We start from the raw sequence: 22,423 nt of genomic DNA on the forward strand, positions 1-22,423 counted from the left end.
AATTATCATTTCAGATAACTTTCCAATTAGATACATTGTCATCCCAATTGTTGTCCCTGAGAAATTTCGATTGCAAAGGGCAAAGGTCAAATAGAATACATAAAGTAATAAAAATTAGTTTTATGTGGGATTATATATCCTCGTCTCTACAGATATGATTAACATTATAATTTAAGCAGTTGCAAATTTCTAACAATTTTGAAGTGGTAGACAGTTACAGTGTTATACCTTCTACAGTTTTAGCTACTTCTGTTGTGGTTGTCCTCTCTTCAGGCATAGCTTCTTCTTCTGTTCTACATGTTGATGCTGTTGAATTTGGACAAGATTTGTGATTTCAAATTTCCGATAAGTTCCTCAGAATTTATGAGTCTGAAGTTTCTCCTTAAGAATTTGTTCATCGTTTCATTTTAGCAAATTTGAAACAATTTTACATCCTAATACCTTGTAACGTGTGATCTCCTTCTTTTGTAGCCTCTCTCTCGTCACCTGTAATTTGTTCTTCTATACTCATATCATGTCTCTTATTTGATTTGGACGAAGAAGTTTCTTCATTATCTCCACTTTTCTTCACTACAATACACCATACTTTCAGATAAGGAAATAAGGAGATAAAAACGATGACAAATCTCATAAATCCTATAATGAGTACAACATTAAGAATAAGACAAAAACGTACCCCTGAACATAATAGAAGCGAGATCAAGTTTTATCTATGTACATTACATGAACTATCGATTTTTCATGTGTTCGTTTATTTATTAGTCCCTGAAACACTTTACCATTTTTCATTCGCCCATTGTGCGTTCACCCTGCGCTTGCCATGCATTCAAAGTGTGCTCTCCGTGCGATCACCGTACGCTTTCTGTTGACAATTTTGCGTTCACATCGTTTACCGTTCGCTCACCGTGTTTTATATTTGCATTGTCATTCGTTATGAAATAAAACTATTTACATGTTCAAGGACGAGAGCTAGTACATGTAAAAAAAAAAATAGTCAGTTTCAGTCAAATAAATACACCAGGCCCCACTAATTTTTACTTCAGTGTTTTCAAGTCTGGTCAAAAGCACAATTCATTTTATTTTACAAGAATTCTAGACAAGTCAATTTAGTATTAAATATGCGCTTCCATATGATGTCATTAAATGGCTGTTATAAATAGATAAGCGAATGTGCCTGAATAAAAAAAAATGGAAAAGTAACACACTATCCCGTGATTTAAGCATTGATCTAACTAGAGATATTAACGGTAAAACACCCATAGTTTATCAAAAGAACTGCTAGATTCCTATCGCTCTCAGTCAGAAATAATTATTAAACATCTAGACACGAAAACATCTAACCTATAATTGATATTTTACACCGATGTTCTACAGTTATCTTTGAAAATTCTCTTAACAGACGATTCTAACAGTAGTTGCGGTTTACATTAGTGTATAAGAAGGTTCTAAAAGTATGCGGCGTAGTGAGTTACCTTTGCAGTTTAATTTCAATGTGTGAGAGAGAAAAATTAGACTGAAATGCTAAATGAAATGTTTTTACAGTTGAACAAAATTGTAAATGTATAAAATTAACATACCTTCGTAATATTAATTAATTTGCAGTGTTTCACACATATATTCCATATATCCCATGACATATATTTCAAATACTCAACATTTTGTCGATATATTTATATAACACAAATAACATATTATAGTTATGACGTCATCAGTTCACTGTTATATTCCACACACACAATATAACATTTCGTATTTCTTTTGGATCTTTTAATCTTGGTAGTTACATACATGGTTTATTTTATGCATAGATAAACTTACATGAAAATAAAATCGGAATTAAATATATTTAGAGGGCTATTTATTTATATACTTATTTCAATTGTGACATCACATTATCTCACGGATTTTATCCCAGAACAGATTTCTATAACCTGTCCCTGCATTTTGGCAAATGTGAGCTTAAGCTGGGTCCATTTGTAATTTAAAGATAGGCTGGATTATGGTAGGCGATTAATTTTGTGGAATTGCTTTTGATTGGAGAAAGTCATTAGCGGGATCAGTGGGCTTTAATCTTTGCATGACTTGTGTAATATACACTTATCTTTGGTGTCTCGAGGAAGATGTAAATTAACAAAACATACTAAAACACGACAAATTCTTTTAAATCATTGTTATCTGTTTTGACATCACTATTAGATATAAAAGCAACGTAACTGCAGCAGCAACTAGCAAAAACACGACCAGTGACTATTTTCCTTTTCTAAGGAGTTTCGATACCTTCCACTGTGTGATTTCAGTAAACTAGTTTGTCATATATATGTTACATTGTATGTTTCTACAAAATATAAAATCTTGTTATGGCAAATGTGTCGAAAATATATAAAAAGGTGAAAAAGATAAAGATAACAAACTGGAATTTATTTCTATTAATTCCCTTTTTCGTGATCAAATACCATCTGGCAACTGTTTTAGTCGACAATAATATAGGTATCGTTATTGTCATCATGACCATATCTCTTTACCTGATTTTTAAAGATACATAATAAAGATATTTCGCAAAACGAATAGTGATTGCCAAAAACAAATCAATAGGTTTGCATTTCACGATTTTCTATTCGTAAAATTTAGTGCATTTTATTTTTATTTTCAGTTTGATATGTTGGAAAGAGTCGGCGGAACAAAATTTGCATTATATTATTTTTTTCAGATTCCCCAGAAATTAAGTACGGCGGATTCGAAAACCAAGAATAAAAAAACTGTGGCCAAACATTAAAAGTAACATTTGTCATTTAACTTTAGTGGATTCTACATATGTTCTAAAAAGTCATAATGATGACATTAATTATCAAATTTTGGTCAAATTCTCAAAATATCAAAGCTGTAATGAATATATAGTGAAAATTAGCAGTGAGGAATACTTTTGACCTGGAGGGTACCATATTATCCCAGTGCACAATATGGGCTGCAAAGTGTTCAAAGTTTACATGCATTTTATATCGTGAAATTTGTGACCTGTGACCTTATCACTCCAGGAGCTTCATGGATGGGGCTAAATATGCTAAAAAGGGTCAAATTTAAAAAAACCCATATTTCTTTGTACTAATACATATTTGACAAAAATTAAATGCATGGATATGATGCCCACGAAGCCCTCAGCTACAAATGTGAAATTCATGCCCATGAATAAGGGGATCAGGTCCTACAGTAGGGCCAATATTATCACATAGTGAACAAGTATTAAATCTAAACACAAAAAAAAAAACTTCTCTACTCCTCTACATATTTGAGAAAATCTTAATGCATGGTAATGATATCCATGACACTCTCTACCTAATGTGTGAAATTAATAGCTCTTGGGTCAAGGGTTCCGGCCCTTGGGCAGAGGAAATTTGGCCAAATGAAAAAAAAGGTATATTTTTTGGTCTCTACTTCCACAGTCATGGGAGATAAATGAAATGTACGGTTATAATGTCCGTAATGTCTTCTTAAATTGTGAAGTTTGCGACAGAGGGGTTCAAGGGTAGTTTGGGGATTTCAAAGTGATTGATATGTTTCAAACCTTCATTTTTCCTTCTTCTTTAAATGAACAGGAATAGTATGCATATTTTAAAATATCATAAACCTGTGCACACAGGATTTCATATTGAGGCTTAAATGCGAATATAAGACTCCTTGTATGGGTTACGTATGGGTTTTGATACCGTGGGCCTCTTGTTACTTCACATGAGCTCAAGTGAGGTTTCCTGATCACCCGTTCTCTGTAATATATCCATATGTCGCTAAACTGTACATCTTTTCAACCTCGTCTCCAGAACCACTGGGTGTCAATCAAACTTAGTACAGAACATCTTTGGGTAAATGGGATCAAAGATGTTGAAGTGAAGGGTCATGGTTTGCAGTTAGGATTTTCTTCATCAGATGACTCAGCTGAGCGATGTCGCCCATGGCCCTCTTGTTCGTCATCAGATGAAAATCTAACTTTTGTTAGTATTTTTTTTTAGGTTTGGAGATTGAAGCAATGTTTTAAAGAAGACATACTTATATTACAGGGATAGTGAGTTACGGCTTAATTTCAACATGGAGACGTTTTGTTTGTTATCAGCTTTTGTAGTTTACTTTAAGTGTTAGTTTGCTTTTCTATTTGGTTTTCGTTTCTATGTAGAAATTATATCGTCCTGAGGAAGAGAGAGGTCTACCCGAAAATCTGACAATTCACTGTTGTTCGTGTCGTTGGTCATTTTAGTGCTTTTTATATCTTTATTCATGTAACCTCGTATCTACTATTAGATTTAAAAAAATTGGATGTTGGGTGTTGTTGGTTTTTGTGCATTAGGTGAAGATGAAGGTAAAACTTGATATAACTAATCACGCATGCAATCAACATTTCTAACATTTGGTTTATTATAATACCCTTGCTTCAGCAATTATCATTTCAGATAACTTTCCAATTAGATACATTGTCATCCCAATTGTTGTCCCTGAGAAATTTCGATTGCAAAGGGCAAAGGTCAAATAGAATACATAAAGTAATAAAGATTAGTTTTATGTGGGATTATATATCCTCGTCTCTACAGATATGATTAACATTATAATTTAAGCAGTTGCAAATTTCTAACAATTTTGAAGTGGTAGACAGTTACAACGTTTTACCTTCTACAGTTTTAGCTACTTCTGTTGTGGTTGTCCTCTCTTCAGGCATAGCTTCTTCTTCTGTTCTACGTGTTGATGCTGTTGAATTCGGAGAAGATTTATGATTTCAAATTTCCTACAAGTTCTTCAGAATTTATGAGTCTGAAGTTTCTCCTTAAGAATTTGTTCATCGTTTCATTTTAGCAAATTTGAAACAATTTTACATCCTAATACCTTGTAACGTGTGATCTCCTTCTTTTGTAGCCTCTCTCTCGTCACCTGTAATTTGTTCTTCTATACTCATATCATGTCTCTTATTTGATTTGGACGAAGAAGTTTCTTCATTATCTCCACTTTTCTTCACTACAATACACCATACTTTCAGATAAGGAAATAAGGAGATAAAAACGATGACCAATCTCATAAATCCTATAATGAGTACAACATTAAGAATAAGACAAAGACGTACCCCTGAACATAATAGAAGCGAGATCAAGTTTTATCTACGTACATTACATGAAATATCGATTTTGCATGTGTTCGTTTATTTATTTGTTACAGTCCCTGAAACACTTTACCATTTTTCATTCGCCCATTGTGCGTTCACCCTGCTCTTGCCATGCATTCAAAGTGTACTCTCCGTGCGATCACCGTACGCTTTCTGTTGACAATTTTGCGTTCACATCGTTTAACGCTCGTTCACCGTGTTTTATATTTGCATTGTCATTCGTTATGAAATGAAACTATTTACATGTTCAAGGACGAGAGCTAGTACATGTAAAAAAAAAAAAGAAGTCAGTTTCAGTCAATAAATACACCAGGCCCCACTAATTTTTACTTTAGTGTTTTCAAGTCTGGTCAAAAGAACAATTCATTTTATTTTACAAGAATTCTAGACAAGTCAATTTTCCCCTTAAGCGCCCCTTTATGTTAAAAAACATGCTGCATTCCAGTACCCATTCGTGCCCGAAGGTCAAATTGATTTGATATATAAGATTATTTTACAACTATATTTATGAAAGACATTGCCAGTAAATGCAATGACCACTCTCCCCAAATTTGAAACTTTTTTATCGTTTGTCTCTAGTATAAAGATGCAATTTTCCTCGTATATTTCTGCCCCACAAATAATAGATTCTTTAAATATTCTACGTGGAGTTCAGTACAATTAACAGTTTTATCAGCATCAGAAGTATGCAAATTTTGCACAATCTCAATGCAATTCATGGTCGCACTATTCATTTTGTATGTATACTAATTCTGGTAATATTTCCTCAGGTCGATAAACATGTAGTTACAATAAAGTGAATTACGCAAAATCAATCATTCAACTGATGCAGAAAACAGAATTAGAACTGAGTAATTACATAATTATAGTTTCCAAACAATTCAACATGTATAAGAAACACATCAAAGAACATTAAACATAATGCAAATTATTTGTCTGTTTTACAGAAGCCAATGCCAAATTCAAAGTTTAGAATTAAATAAATTTGTTGACAAGTTTTATAATTTGAGAAACAATTTTATATATATATATATATATATATATATATATATATATATAAGATAAAGTGATCTTCATTGTCATTGATGAGGAAATAATTCTAAGATACGATACGATCGTTGTGATTTTTTGCTGCTGTACAAACCTTATCGACATGAAACTCAATCAACTAGTAAATGAATAATCAATATATCAGGGATAGTTTACATACCTCTAAATCCGGGGTAAGAATCTTACCAAATTTCTTACCTTCTTTTTGATCCTCATTTACGATTGTTACTTCTTTAGTGATTCCTGTAGAACGTCCACCTGAAATGCATAACAAAGAGTGCATGTTTATTAATTTTCTCCATTTCCTTATCTCGTTGATATACTTTTTAACGAATATTTATACACATGTCAGGATAGAATGCGAAGAGCTCTTCATGATTAACAAACTTGATTGATTTAGCATCACACAACATTTCAAAATAAACCATGTTTATTCTATAAAAGGTGAAGATAACGAACAGTTATCAAACCCATAACTCCTATAAGCAATACAAAATAGAGAGTTGGCCAAACACGGACCTCTGGATATACCAGAGGTGGGATCAGGTGCCTAAGAGGAATAAACATTCTGTCAATCGGTCACACCAGCCGTGAGCCCTATGTCTTGATCAGGTAAACGGAGTTATCCGTAGTCAAAATCAGTGTACATTATAAAACATTCATATTTCACGTCAAAACATTCTCTATATTTTCTTATTGTCACCATCAAATGCAAAATTCCTGAACCCATTTTTACAAGAGCGTGTGCACTGACTTTACAAACGTTTCAGATAACATCTTTCAATTTCTAATTACCTGCTAGCACGTTTTCTGGAGGCACCGCCAGATTGCTTTTCCCTTCTTTATTTATTTCTGGAAAGGGAAAAAGAATATTTGACTGAGTTCGCTGTGTCAGACTGTTTGCTCTATAAGAACAAGTACTAAGGGAAAAAAAGGTATTACCCAGTTGGTCATTGGTTACAATGAATCCGAATTTTTGTGTGTGACAGTCTATGCCTCTTGTTGATTGTATATGATCTATTTCTTCCTGATGTCTTCCTTGAAGTCGATAAAGAAGAGTTGTCTTTCCTACTCCATTCTCTCCAACGACAATTATTTGTGATATTGGACACACATCCACCGATCCCTCTTTAAGATATTGTTGGAAACGCTCTTGAAACTTCTCGTCTCTGGCGTAGTCTTCAACTAAAACACCAATTAAGCAAATAAGTCGTCATAATAATAATAGTTGATGAACACATTACACCAGGTTCTTATCGATGTCATTGTCTGTGCACGTAAAACAAATCTGGTTATTATCTATTGTTTGTTTTGTTGTACAGAATTTTGCTAGATGAGCTTTTGAATGGATTGTTGTACAGAGTGTAGATACTTTAGGTTTGTATGTATATTTCGCGGTGTATTTAACAACTTAAGAAGGAACCCAGTGTTTCTCAGTATGATCCAGAATCAAAAAGTGCTAGAATACCCTGGTATGATAGGAATATATAGTGTACATTAAAACTCTATCCCCCTTTCTACTCAGAACAACAATCGTCATCGTTACACATACAGTATTTCGAAATACAGATTTGTATTATGATAGGAGATTGATCACTGTCCGTTATCTTCACCTTTCATTAATCCTTTAACCATTTGATATAGAATCGATTTTTCCAGTGACATTGAGATATTTTTAAAACACACAAAGTGCGTCACATTGCATGTTGAACATGACGTAATGTGAGGTTAATGTGATTTCCGCATTACTTCTATAGTACTGTATAGAAAAGGATTTCGATAACCTTGTTAGCGGATCTCTGTGCTTCTTTTATAAAAATAAGTGTACTACGATAGATATGCATCAAATTTAATTTGCCACTAAAATATTTTCGATATTGCTATCATCTTTCGATGTTGATTTTTCTTCTGTGGGGATGCGGTTAGCATAGGACCTCAGTACCCATTGATTGTCATAAGAGGCTACTGAATGGGACAACCCTTCGAATGAATCCGCGAAAACCTAGGTACCGTGTCACATCAGGTTTGGCACAATAAAGATCCCTTCCTGCTCAAATGCCATAAGTGCCGATTTTATAGCCCTTCATCAGCATTGGTTACGTCTCAAGAAGGATGTTAATTAATATACAACCAACCAACAGCACTCAAAGAGTGTCTGTGTGTATCACAAAATATAGGGATTACGGAGGATGTGTCCGGTCGACAGGACAAGCGTAAACCTCCTAGGTACCTGATCCAACTTCTGGTATATCCAGGGTCCGTGTTTGCCCAACTATATATGTGAGTGATCACTGTTCATTATCTTCACCTTTTATTCTGTACGTTAGTTCGTTATCTACGCCGTTTCAGACACTAACTCTCTCTATTTACTAACGACCTGCGATCATCCAATTTCTACTGCTACAAAGTTCATATTTACCTAGCTTAGAACACAGTGAAGGCTTGATTTTGTTAATCTCTAGATGATAAATTTAGTAAGCAGGGAAACTGTAGGACGTATTGAAAATGTGACCCGCCAACAGTGGATACTTACTCAATTACGTATTTTAGCTCACGTGTTTCCTGAAGTCCATGTATTCACTACCCTTAATTTTATCCTGCTCTGAATGTTGTTTTGCTTATAGAATTGTTAAGATTAATCAAATTATATTACCTTCGACAATTTTATTGCTGGAACTTTTTCAGCGCTATATGCATACATGATACAATTAACGTGATTCATAAAGTGAATTTATCTATTGATAATTTCTGGGTAGAAATATTGATTAAGGTATTCACTAAAGTTACTGTATCTTACTCGTGATTTCTGTGTCTCCTGGATTCAACGAAGATGAATCTTCATCCGCTCTAACTATATATAAAAAAGAAACGAGACTATTTTGAAAAGTTATTTTCATAGATAATATTAAATAATCCCGCCATACCAACATTTAATGCGACTAGCGTTTTTACTTATGGTTATATGTGATTTAGTTTGTACAAATTCTCTATTCATATTTCAGTGAAAAATCAAAACATTAAAACTACAGAAACTTTAATCAAAATTCAACGATTTCTATATGGTATCTACACGGATCTGTTTTCTAGATATTACTTCCTATCTCTCGCAAAACATTATGAAGCTAGAGATGAAAACAACCAGCATTGTTTTTGCATACAGCTATGCGAAATGGAATGCACTAAAATACCACTGCAGAGAACATTGTCAAAAGGTGAAATGAGTATACAGTACTCATACGTAGTACTGTGACGTTCTTTGGAAGAAATTTTAAATGCATCTGTCTCTACAAAAATATTTTTTATGATAGATATGGGAAATAGCTTTTGAATGTCATCTATAGGTTTGTTGTATTATATTTTTCAGACATTTGTATTATCTGCAAGTAACAGTTGTGTTAGTCGAGTGGTAAGGGTATTCATTTTGCAATCGGGAGGAAAGAATTTGATCCTGGCGCCGCATGGGAGGTAAGAGTTTGACATAGGGAGTGACTGTTCGATCACCAAACGCCCGAAATTAGTCACTGCTGTTTTAACTATGACCCTAACCATGGAGACGGCGTGTTACAATAAATCATGATGGATATCTTTTACTATTTGGCCTGGAATGTCACACAAAAGTCAAAATGTGTGTTACTAAACGTAAAGTTGCGAATGGGGAAATTATCAAATGTTGCGTAAAACGAAACGAACTTATATGCAAATGTTATTTTTTTAACTTTTAATTTTGTGTTACCTGTACGTGTATTTCTTCCATAATATGTCACAACTCACCATTTTCCTGGAAAGATTGGCCTTCCAAAAGGCTCTCCATTTCTATGAATTGAATGATAGAAACACTAATTTAAAAGAAAATGAAATCATGCAAATTGTTAGACGCTTTGTACTCAGATTCTGACTACAGATCACTTCATTCGCCTGATGTATAGGGCTTTCAGTGGATGTGATCAATCGACAGGGGATGTTTACTCCGCCGAAGCATTTGATTCCACTTCTGATATTTTGCCCTATATGAAAGATGAAGATAACGAACAATGATCAATCTCATGACTCCTATAAGCGATACAAAATAGATAGTTGGTCAAACACGGACCTCTGGACACACCAGATGTGGGATCAGGTGCATAGGAGGAGTAAGCATCCCCTTTCATCCGGTAACACCCGCTGTGAGCCCTATATCTTGAGGTAAACAGAGTTATCTGTAGTAAAAATCAGTGTCCTAATAACGGTCTAACAATCGATGTGAAGCACGTCAGACATCAGTTGACCCAATGATAGGTTGTATTGGCAAACTAGATCTTTATAACGACCATAGAATTTGCGAAATGTTGACTTTAAACGAAACTGTTGAAACCCCTGCACAATCAACTTTAAAAAACATGACCATACGCAGACCAAGCTCTTGCGTAACGAATCTGTTGAGAGATATAAACACCATAGGCAGGTGATAATGGAATATTACCAAATAAGAAGGGGAAGTTGACGACGGAGAGGCTGAAATCATCCCGTTTGTCATAAGGTTGAGTGGTTAGTTTGCCGTTAATATTTACTTTCAATAAAATATCCAAATACGAAGTGGAAGTGGACGACTGTGTGCTTTTTTTTATTTCGAGTATATAATTATGTATTTTATATAGGAATTATGAGACTGATCATTGTTTGTTGTCACCTTTTCATTGCTTATTGTTCGCTATATTTGCCTTTTTCATGAATAGATAGATAGAGAGAAATCGATGGATTCTAGTATACTTTACATAAAAACGAGAGGGTAATCCGTAGTCAAAATTAGCATACAAATTTAAAGAACGATATAAGAGACGTCAAACAACATTTGACCTAATGACAAACTCTAATATACTATTTGAAACGCTGAACGAGATGTTTGAATCTTTTGTAATATTTATCTATCCTTTTATCTGTGTAACTAGTCATGATTTATGGTAGTTAAATTGGTCAAATATGGGGCATGTGAATAAAGATTTAATGTAAATTATTCCCAGTATTTATGAACATGTGATTGTAATTTTGTCATTAATATAAAAAATACGAGCTGCACTATTTCTCTTGCACACTTTTTATCCTTCATCCCTTCTGTTTGTATTTTCGAAATGGAAAATAGAATGCGTAAAACACCAATAATCTATTACATAAATCGCATTTCAAAGTACAGGTGCATGTTAGTATTGATACATCACCTTCAACATCATTTCTCTCTTTGGTTCTTTTTTGTGTTGTTTGGAATTTATAATAAACCAGTGCTAAAGACAGAAAAATCACGACGGGAATTAATATCGCTATTGCTATAACCCATGCTGCTGTATTCACATCCACGGTGATATTTTCCTCTGTTGTGGTATTCTGTGATTCTGTGCTGTCGGATGAAACTTGTCTGGAAAAGAAGTGAATTAGAAAATAAAAATATCTCTATATTTCATTTCAATTTATCTATAGAACCACTTTGATATATTTTTGTACCTTTTAATGATATATATTACAACATCTCCGACTAGAATATTATGTTAGATGGTGTTACTGACTAGCTCTGCATAACTCGCTGAAAGTAGTGAATTGGCAAGCGATGTATGGGGTGGGTTACAACTTAATTTTCATTTCCATAGTAAAAATGGAAGCAGAGGTGAAAAACAGTATAAACATGCAACTCCCGTCAGTTAGTGTTCAAATCACATCAGCAAAGAACCGTAAAATGACAAAACCGCCGGAATGGATTTATACGGATCATTTATAACAGGAAAACAAGTAAGTTGCTTCACCAGATACCGAGAGGAAAGGTGACGATAACGAACAGTGATCAATCTCATAACAATAGATATCCTAAAAAGATTTGGGCAAACATGTCACCCCCGCAAGTTACTGTGCAAATCGAATAATCAAGGAGCTGTAAAATGGTAAAACTGCCGTACGGACTTTGGGGGGAAAAGGAATGTATTTATGAGGATCATTTACAACAGGGAAACAAGTATTGGCATTAGTAGGTTGCTTCACCAGATACCGAGAGGTCACGATAATGTCAGAGAGAATTATACGACTTGTAATAAGACGTTCTACATCATACGGCCTGTCAGAAAAAAAATGTCACAGAAAGTCGAAGACCAGAAATTTCGGAAGAAATCGAACTTTTACTGAAGAGAAACTGAATAAGGCATCGAAGGAAAGTATCGTACTTGCAACAAGAAAACGAGGAAGCTGAGAGATTTAATAAAACATATAAAAAGACCGCACAAGTTTCGAAGATAACAAAGAATTGTCAGAGAATTCAGATATGGGAGCTTTACCATGAGAGCAAGAATTCTAAAAAAAAAAAAAAAAAAAAAAAAAAAAAAAACCACGTCCATCATACTAAAACCCACATTACGTAGACAACGAAAAGTTCACTGGATCAAAACCCTGGACACTGCATTTCCATATGGGTGCCACGACAACGTATACATTATAGGGATTGTTACTAGTCCATAAGGAAATGCCGTAAATGTGATGCAAGTTTGTCCACACAATCAAAACTTAAACGCAGTCATGGACACCGTTCATATCTAAAACCAATTATACATGATGTCACACTTGATTCCATTTTATCTTACGTCAATAGACAATTAAATTATTCACATCATATTAGCACAAACCTTTAATATGTTCTCTTGATAGTTTACATACTTTGCGTGAAGAAGCCGAAGTTAGTTCGTGCTTGAGTTTATCAACCAGAACACAAGCTGAATTATTATTATTATTATTATTATTCTATGATTATGGATATTGCCCACTAAACACTCGGCATTACAAGTGAAAATTACAGGATACGCCTTTAAAAACTGACAAACTGCAAACCCTCACTTCTGAAATTCATGACGTCTCATAGAGGTCGAAATTTGTGGCACTAAAACTAGTGACGTCCCTACATGAGAGAAACATTCTAGAATGGAGTGTAAGTAGCTTACAAACAAAACTTACCTGGGAGGAGGACAGGAGGGTTCAGCCAGATAGCATCTGAATTCTGTATTGATTCGCGAACACATAGGAACTAAAAGTATTCAACCAAATAACATATGCCATTTTATCAATGCAAAAGCATAAAGGAAATAAAGAAAATAGCAGTGAGTTCATACATCGAACTTTTTCCCCTTAGACTAAAACACAAGTTATAGTTAGATAACATTATTGTGTGACAAATAGAACCATATTATATAACATATATCTAAAAGATAACGAAACAAGATCCAAATAAAGTACAGGTATAATATTATTCAGCTGCATGATCCCTACTCACATTTGTACATTGTCTCAGAAGTATAATGTATGTCAGGACAGCCATTCTTAAAACGACTACAATTCCGATCATCCAAAGTGTATCCCTCAAGGATCATACAAAGTCCTTCAATAGTGATACAATCCTTAAACTACATGTAACAGTCAATTCAAGATTTTAGCAAACATAAACAAACATAAGCATTTTCTACCATGTTCTCTACCATATACATTTGCATGAGAAAATGAAGATAAAAATGCAGCTGAAAGGTATAAGATGAACGGTTGTTAGTGTGCACACCTTTTTCTATCAATCCACTTGTTTTCGGATAACAAAACTCGACAAGTTGTGTAAAGTTTGAGAAGGGTACACAGTGATACTCATTCGTAGTCTTGTCGTCACCAAAGGAACAATTAAGTCTCTCCGAGGCTTCTTCCACTTCAGTTTCATTTTTTGGGCAAATGTCTACCGGAAACAGCCTAAATGTGGAAGCCGAAGTCTGAAAAAGTACGTAAATAAAAAACTATTTCATAAGATTATCTGTTTATGAGTTATGTCCAAGACACGGTGTAGATACCATATCGACAAACCAAAAATAACATCGTACCAATATCGATACGTACCACTCTAATGATCACCTACCTTTACTGACGATATCGTGTGGGTATCGAATAATGATTGGTTTTTTAATGGTTGTATGAAAAATCGCGATCAATTTTCTTGATATAGTGTTAGAACAGAAATAAAAGGGATTTTTCTTCCTGTCGATATCGTCGTTATCGTGTCGATATCGAATCATGATCGTTTTTGTAATGGTTGCATGAGGACGGAAATCGATTTTGATTTATCTTCCTGTCGATATCGACGATATCATGTCGATATCAAATCACGATCGTTTTAAACGTAGTGTTAGAACTGAAATATACATGATTTTTCTTTCTGTCGATATCGTGTCGATATCAAATCATGATCGCTTTTTGTAATGGCTGTATGAAGACTAAAATAGGTTTGATTTTTCTTTCTGTCGATATCGTGTCAATATCGAATCACGACCGTTTTAAAAGAAGTGTTCGAATTGAAATATTCAGTCAGGAGAAACCAAAATGAATGTTTTTGTTGGATGCTTGTTTTCATGAATACCTACCTAATTAATAGAAAATCATTTCAAATTTTCGAAATATTTATGAAACAATAGCTGTTTGTTTAAAAAAAGATGATTCAAGAAATGTACACAGTAAAAGAAGGACATCTGAAGATGCAGCATGAGCTAAATAAAAAGTACTGGAGGACTGTATTGATGGAGCAATTTAAAGCAACTTGTAAATGGCAACCTCATCGATTCAGAAGTTTTTCAGTCTCATAAAACAATACCATGGCTACATTTGATTGTAAAAGCTGATCACCAAGATGCGTCAACCGCGAACATAGAAAACCTAACCATGATGGAAATTCCCAGATAAATCGTAAACTTGATAGGAAGGAAGCTTCGTGTAAGCTCTTTGAAATTCGCTTCTTTCAGAAGTTGAAATTTGAAACACTCTTGGCAATCAAGTTGTACATATTGTAAATGATAAAGATGGAGGTGTTACAAACATATCATCCAATCAATATTTGAGGTGTACAAATTTGCTTCACGCGAACATCTCTACAAAAAGGGACTTCGAAAGCAGCGCAGGTGATTTTGAAAATAATACATTCTTAAATCAAATGTACTTCTTTGGAATAGCAACGCCCCACACTTCACGTTTCTTATCATTTTCGTTAGGGAACACCACATGATTACAACACTAGTTCATACAGTCGCGCAGAAAAGTATCACACACTCAGTCAAGAAAAGATCACGTTATTCTACAATATAACGACGCCTCACTATTAAAGTATATCTTTACTTACGTGAGGGAACCCACTATCGTTGTGACATACACTAGTTAAGTATAAAGTAACATAGCATTATTCTATGACACCACCACCTCACACAACACTAGCTCATACACTTCCGCAGAAGGGTGTCACATACTTAGTCAAGGAAGCAACGACATAACAACACCTCACAAGCATCCCATCACATGCATTCACCAGATAGAACACAACATCGTTTCATTCTTAAGCGCAGCTTATATATGTCGATATGGTGTTGTTCTTTGACGCAATAACGCCTCATTCACCTCAGATTTCTCGTTATATACATTAGGAAAAAGTAGGCACTACTAGGTTATACACATGTGCAGAAAAAGTATCACAACCACAGCCATGCAATCATAGCGACATTATGCAAAATAGCATATTGCACTTTAGGTTTTTAAACATTTATAATTAGGAAACACGTTATGGCTACATCACTAGATAATACATATGCGCCGAAAAATATCAGACCCGTAGTTAAGTAACATTGTGTAATTATTTGATATAACAATGTCCCACGAGTTTTAAAATCATTGTTATTAGGGAACACAACACGAGCGGAACAAAACATTGTTACGTCATGCATTCGCAGAGTTTTGGTCAACATAGCAGTATTCTACGACATAATGACGCCTTACATTTCATTTTTTTTTCATTATTTACAGACCTTGAAGCATACTACTACACAAGTTGAACAATGAACGAACACTGAACAGTTTAAACACAACGGTTTGTTTGGGGAACGAACGCTGAACGGTTTGAACGTAATGGTTATCAGAGAGAGCGGAACGCTTCTTATCGGGATCTAAATTCTTTGAGATTGAGAAGGAACGATTCTCATCGAGAGCTGAACGCTTTGGTCCAAGATGGCTCCGATTTCAAATTCCGCATTTTGGACACATTCGGTACTTTTTATTCATACATAGATATTGCGGGAAAGAGATATATTGCTTGTGAAAATAAATGTTTAATTTGATTAATTCTATTTCGTATTGCTTATAGTAGTTTTGAAATTGATTACTATTCGTTATCTTCACTTTTCATAAATAATTTGAAATAAAACTAAGGGAATGACATTAGATTACCGCAATACAAATTAATACATACAATTATAAGTGCCTTAAAATCCACATGGGAATATATACATCACATCACTGGATGGCGTGTTAATTACCCAAAAAAAAATGCTAATTTACATCGACTATCAAATTGATTTTAAGTTTCAACAAAGAAAATATCATCATCATCATCAATCCCGCGACGGGAGAGGTCGATGGCGAGGCAAGAGGGATAAAGCAGCAGAGACCCTTCTCCAATCGGTTCTGTCTTGGGCCGTTGTGGTGAGTACTGGCATGGATAGTGTGGTCCACTCCTTCACATTATCTGTCCAACTTTTCCTTTGTCGGCCGCGGCAGCGTCCACCATCTACGGTGCCCTGTAGTGCGGTCTGCGAGGCTGTCGTGACGTACGACATGACCAAACCAGGCCATCTTACGTCTCTTGACCATCTGTAGGAGGGTTTCTTAGGGGTCCACCAGGCTGGTGACCTTGTCTCTGACGAACTCATTGGTTTTGTGCTCCCAGTAGTGGATGCCGAGCAGTTTCCGTAGGCACTTATTTTCAAAAGCCTGGACTTTCCTTTCGGTCTCAACCAGCATTGTCCATGTCTCACATCCGTACAAAGAAAATATCGTGTCTGTTAAAATTTTATTGCTACAAAAGATCATGCTTTGCTGAAATTGAAACGATGATTTCCCGGATATTTCCCCGTTGATATATTCAGTGAAGATTTCCGCGATGTAGAGTCAAGATCACTGTTACACGTGTCTCAAAAATATAGATTCGTGATGTGCTAATTCTTATTCTTTGTTTAAAATTCATTGTTTCTGGAAAAATATTCAGTGAAAATTACCGTAACATATGAAATTAAAATTACTGCTTGGTCAGTTTTTTTATCCGTATTATACACACAAAGTGGTTTTTTCCCCCCAATTTTCAGGATGAAAAGGGGGTGCGTATTAAACACAAATGCTTATTATATTCGGCAAATTACGTTAAGTATATTGTAATGTAATGAATAGATAGAAAACTTCACATTAAAAACATATGAATTGAATCATTCAGACTAGGTCTAATTTCAACATTATACAATACAACATTGCCACCCTTTGCTAAAAAAATGTGAATATTTTTTTCCCGATTACTTAATACACAGGTGATTTAAAAGAGGAATTCATTTTGTACATATATTTTATGTGACCTTTAATCAAGGGCTCATATAGCTATAGATATATACATTACACACTATATAGCGCGTTAAACCGTTTTCATTCTTTATCATATGCATATTCAAAATAAATGTACCATATGTATCATTGCATTTACATGTAATTTAATAATAAGTCATAACTAAGGATTCTAATTTGAAATTCGTTAACAACGATTATTTTCAATCAAAAAATATTTATTTTGCGTTTAAACCCGATAGGAGAATATCCATATTATTTCAAGATCATGGCGATTTATCCCACCTCTGGTGTGTCCAGGGGTCCGTGTTTGCCCATCTATCTACTTTGTATTGCTTATAGGAGTTATGAGATTGATCACTGTTCGTTATATTCACCTTTCATCATGTTGATTGAGGCCTCCGTGGCCGAGTGGCTAGAGCATCGCGCTCAAAATCACACGGCCTCCCACCTCTGGTCGGCGCGGGTTCGAATCCCGCTCGCGCCGGTTAGTGGGAAAGTTTCCCACTTTACTTTCGGAAGTTCGGTGGTATCTTCCCAGGTACATTGTATCTGGGTTCTCTCTTCCACCAACAAAAACTGGGCTCCACCAGATAACTGAAATATTGTTGAGTGTGGCGGAAAACATCAAAACAAACAACCATGTTGATTGATGGGACACATCGTGGCACTCATTCGATACACTTCCATTAAAAAGGCTTTGAAGACGCTGCCAAAATTTATAAAGAAATATGAAGGAAGCCAATGTCATCTGGTAGTTTGTGAAAGGTGAAGATAACGAACAGTGATCAATTGCATGTGTCAGTAAACTTTTTTTCGGATTTCAACTGCGGAACTCTCCACCCTTGTACAACTTAAAATATTGTGTCGAGTCAAGAACGATAGTCTTTCCATATCGATAAGCGCAATGTTGACCTACAATAAGAGACTGACGCGAGAGTTCTGAATGGCCATGCGGGAACGAACGCTTTGAGGGAACGAACAGTTTTAGATGAGAACAGAACGCTTTGAGCTGGGAATAGAATGATTTGGGCTGGGAATAGAACGCTTTGGGCTGAGAACGCTTTGGGCTGGGAATAGAACGCTGAACGGTTTGAACAGAACGGTCTGATGTGGGAACGGAATAGTTCTTATCAAGAACAGAACGGTAGTACATTTCAGGGTCTGTGCGTTTGGGAACACAAATTATAAACAGATAAATCCGAGTTAACGCTACTACATACATACATACATCGTCGGTCTAACAGTAGCATTAGATTTTGACCAAAATACAATCAGATCTACGCAACAACATCCATCAAACACGTCATCACACTAGCAATAACGTAATTCAATAACCAACTCGAAGTCATGATAGTACATATACAAACAACATATCTGTAGTGCTATGGAACTGTTTTCCTTCTTGTAATAAATAACCGTCTAATCATTTTCATCGTTTAATTTCATGTAGGAAAAGATCGACTAGAATGGAAAAACCAAAAGAGAACTTACTATGATGTAAATTACATAGATATGACATTAGACTGGTGTAAAACTTATACGGTACCAATTTTGATGCACCAGATGCGCATTTCGATAAATAATGTATTTTCATTGATGCTCAAGCCGAAATTTTGATTTGACTTTAAATACTCTATGTAATAAGCAAGTAATGAATGACAATGTTGAATATTTCTAGCCCATAAATTTGAATGTTTGTTTCTTTTTTGCTGTTTTCCGCCAATTTTTCAGTTATCTGGTGGCGCCCAGTTTTTATTGGTGGACGAAAGAATTCGAATGATAGTTCACATCATGTATATGTAGTTCAATTGATGAATCAGATGACAAACAAGTTGATGGTACAGGGTTTTCAACAGTCTCGTTTAAAGTCAGAGGGCCTCCGTGGATGAGTGGTTAAAGCATCGTGCTCAGAATCACACGGCCTCTCACCTTTGGTCGGCGCGGGTTCGAATCCCTTTCGAGCTGGTAAGTGCGAAAGTTTCCCAGTTTACTTGCGGAAGGTCGGTGGTATCTTCCCCGATACATTGTATCTGGGTTCTCTCTTCCACTAATAAAAGGTTTGCATCACCCGATAACTGAAAAATTGTTGAGTGTGGCGGAAAACAGCAAAACAAGCAAAGCAATCGTTTAAAGTCAGTACTTCGCAAATTCTATGGTCATTATAACGATCTAGTTTGCCAAAGCAACCTACCATTGTGTTAAGAGCTGTCTGACGTGTTTCATACCGATTGTTACACCGTTCATGGCACACTGAATTTAACTACGGACAACTCTATTTACCTGATCAAGATATAACGCTCACGGCGGCTGTGACCGGTCGGCAGGGGATGCTTACTCCTCCTAGGCAGGTGATCCCAACTCTGGTGTGTCCAGGGGTCTGTGTTTGCCAACTCATGGAGCTCTATGCAAATGGTCTATTTTGGATTGATTATGGGATTTATGAGATTGCTCACTGTTCGTTATATTCACTTTTCATATACTACAATATGCAGAAACTTGTTAAGTTGTAACAGGAATGAATCTATATGCATATTATCTATTTTTTATTTTATATATTTACCTATCTCTGACATTGTACTACCTTCATTTACATGTTTACTTACACGTAAAGTCTTATTTGACAGTTCCTGTATACATTAACATATTCAATCATCAAAACAATCTTTAACTTTTGTAACCTTAAATATCATTGGATAATTACCTGGAAGTACATAATTTAACCTCTATGGGTGGTACTAAGGTCTATAATGCAGATAAAGATCATACTGGCAATATTCTATTAATCATATTCAAAGTTATAATATTCTATTGTTCCAATTTAGTATAAATACCCTGATTTTTTTAGGTAGTTGAGGAACTTAGAAAGCATTGACTTGCTGTAAGTATCTCACTTTGGATTCAGGCTTATTAGGTATTTAGCAGGTTGTGAACCAGTCCTTGTCTTTCTCCGATGGCCCCTGTTAAATTATTTTAGACCCCAAAAACATAACACTTAAGAGTTAGGCATATGAATCTATAATTTAGATAGTTTTCTTTTTGTTAGACCTTTCCCCCGTCTAAGTTAGGTAGGATTTATAGAATCCTTCATTAGTATACAAGTGTGGGATAGGGAAATTCCACTGAGGGGACAAGATTCGCAGTCTAGGACGAATCTTGTTCCAGAGGTGGAATTTTCCTATCCCACACGAGTAAATAATGAAGGATTATTTTTCTCACATTTTACCTATAGTTTAGTGCATAAATTTAGAAGCTTTGAGAAAATTCTAAATTATCAAAATCCTCATTTGAACTTCTATGCAAAAACTAATTAAACAGGCAGAAAGAGCATACCCGAAAATGGTTTACACTGAAAGTGTAAACTAAAAAACCCAAGGTTGTCCAACAGAAAGCTATATACATTAAAATTTAAAGATAACATTTGCAAAATATTTTTACTTCATCGTGTAACGTAAATCTTCACCGTTTAACGTAAATCATAGAAAATATATGACGTCACAATCAAATGAAGTCGCAGCAGTGTGAGACAGAAAAATCTCACATGGCTGTCTCACATGGGTAAAGTATATCTCACACTGGTGATAATGTGAGAAAACTTAATGTCACTACCCTGGGTTGGTATTTTATCATCATAATAGACTGTATAGTTAGGGACAAGGATTTTTCTTAACCATTTTTGAATCATTGTTCAACCTTTTATTTATTTTGTCTTATATTTGTGTTGTTCGATAAACGTCATTTTTTGTGTGTTAAACTATGTTGTCATTAAGCCTGACTCAAGGTTTGAAATACGACAGAAATTAGGGTACTCGAAAATAAGACCAAACGAAATTCAAATCTAAAAGAACCTTAGAAATAATATGTATACGGTGTGACCGTTGGACCGAGCGAAGCATGTACGTAATGGTCATTGGAGTGTCCCAAGTGGTAATCATAATTCCGTTAAAGACCCATCTCATGACCGTATGGTCAGTGAAAATGTAGGCGGAGCCTAATCTGAACAGATGTTATTTACCTGGAGTGGCCAGGGTCTACCAAGGTGTTAATTGCTGTATCCCATGGCACTCAAAGAAATACACAGAAGCAGAACATGGCAGAAATCTACCTGTCCATGCTTTTTTTTTTATATAGTTTTGATATACACAGGACCTCTCTCAGGGACCTCTGTAGAGTTTCTGTGGTCATAGTGTTTGAATAATGGTTGTATTCCTAAGGGTAGCTGACACACATTCTACACCCACCCCTCTTTCTCTCTCTCTGTCATTGACTCAATGAATAATTTCTGTTATAAATATAGAGATATCATAAATTGATGACATAAATTATTTCAATAGGTTACAAGTTTTAAAACTTATTGTGCAAATTATTGGTTGATTTCTGATTGTGTAATTTATAATACATGTACAGGTATATAGAGGGGGAAAATTACAATTATATTGAAATTGCATTGTTCAGGGGCCTTTTAAAAAACAATTGAATTACAAGAAAATAACAGATGTGGACAGGTCATTGCTATCAAAACTCAGGTATACTGGGCTTCCTCAAGATCTAAAGAATGTCTGTAGATATTGGCTGTTATTGTTATCAAAACACCTCTCTGGGGTAGCCCCAGACCACAGTGTCTGCAGATGTCACTCCACCTGAGACCTATTGTTAAATGTTTGATTGGCAGGCAGCTTACAATTTGGGGGTGTCAACTTAAAATTGGGTCTTTAAGTACGGTAGATTATGATTCATTTAAAAATATATATTTTGAATGAAATTTCCTTGCACTAAACACCCAGTCACATCTCAATATTAAAGGAGTTTATATGGGGACAACAGTTTTACATG

General features: G+C 35.1%; 1 protein-coding gene across 5 annotated transcripts in view; it reads right to left on the reverse strand.

The window, feature by feature from the left end:
* Nucleotides 1-22,423, reverse strand: part of LOC125648776 (uncharacterized) — a 235,422-nt gene that overhangs the window by 197,498 nt on the left and 15,501 nt on the right. For 4 of the 5 annotated variants that reach the window (XM_056151082.1, XM_056151078.1, XM_056151081.1 and 1 more), the window contains exons 2-14: nucleotides 13,743-13,941; nucleotides 13,464-13,568; nucleotides 13,148-13,217; nucleotides 11,380-11,573; nucleotides 9,959-10,000; nucleotides 8,985-9,038; nucleotides 7,130-7,372; nucleotides 6,983-7,039; nucleotides 6,386-6,445; nucleotides 4,864-4,992; nucleotides 4,651-4,728; nucleotides 442-570; nucleotides 229-306 (exon numbers count right to left, since the gene is read on the reverse strand). In XM_056151082.1, the coding sequence (XP_056007057.1) occupies nucleotides 229-306; nucleotides 442-570; nucleotides 4,651-4,728; nucleotides 4,864-4,992; nucleotides 6,386-6,445; nucleotides 6,983-7,039; nucleotides 7,130-7,372; nucleotides 8,985-9,038; nucleotides 9,959-10,000; nucleotides 11,380-11,573; nucleotides 13,148-13,217; nucleotides 13,464-13,568; nucleotides 13,743-13,941 (1,438 nt within the window). The remainder of the gene's footprint in view (nucleotides 1-228; nucleotides 307-441; nucleotides 571-4,650; nucleotides 4,729-4,863; nucleotides 4,993-6,385; nucleotides 6,446-6,982; nucleotides 7,040-7,129; nucleotides 7,373-8,984; nucleotides 9,039-9,958; nucleotides 10,001-11,379; nucleotides 11,574-13,147; nucleotides 13,218-13,463; nucleotides 13,569-13,742; nucleotides 13,942-22,423) is intronic. The other variant, XM_056151079.1, reaches the window with a different exon arrangement.

This window comes from Ostrea edulis, chromosome 10, assembly GCF_947568905.1.
Source record: "Ostrea edulis chromosome 10, xbOstEdul1.1, whole genome shotgun sequence".
Lineage (NCBI taxonomy): Eukaryota > Metazoa > Mollusca > Bivalvia > Ostreida > Ostreidae > Ostrea > Ostrea edulis.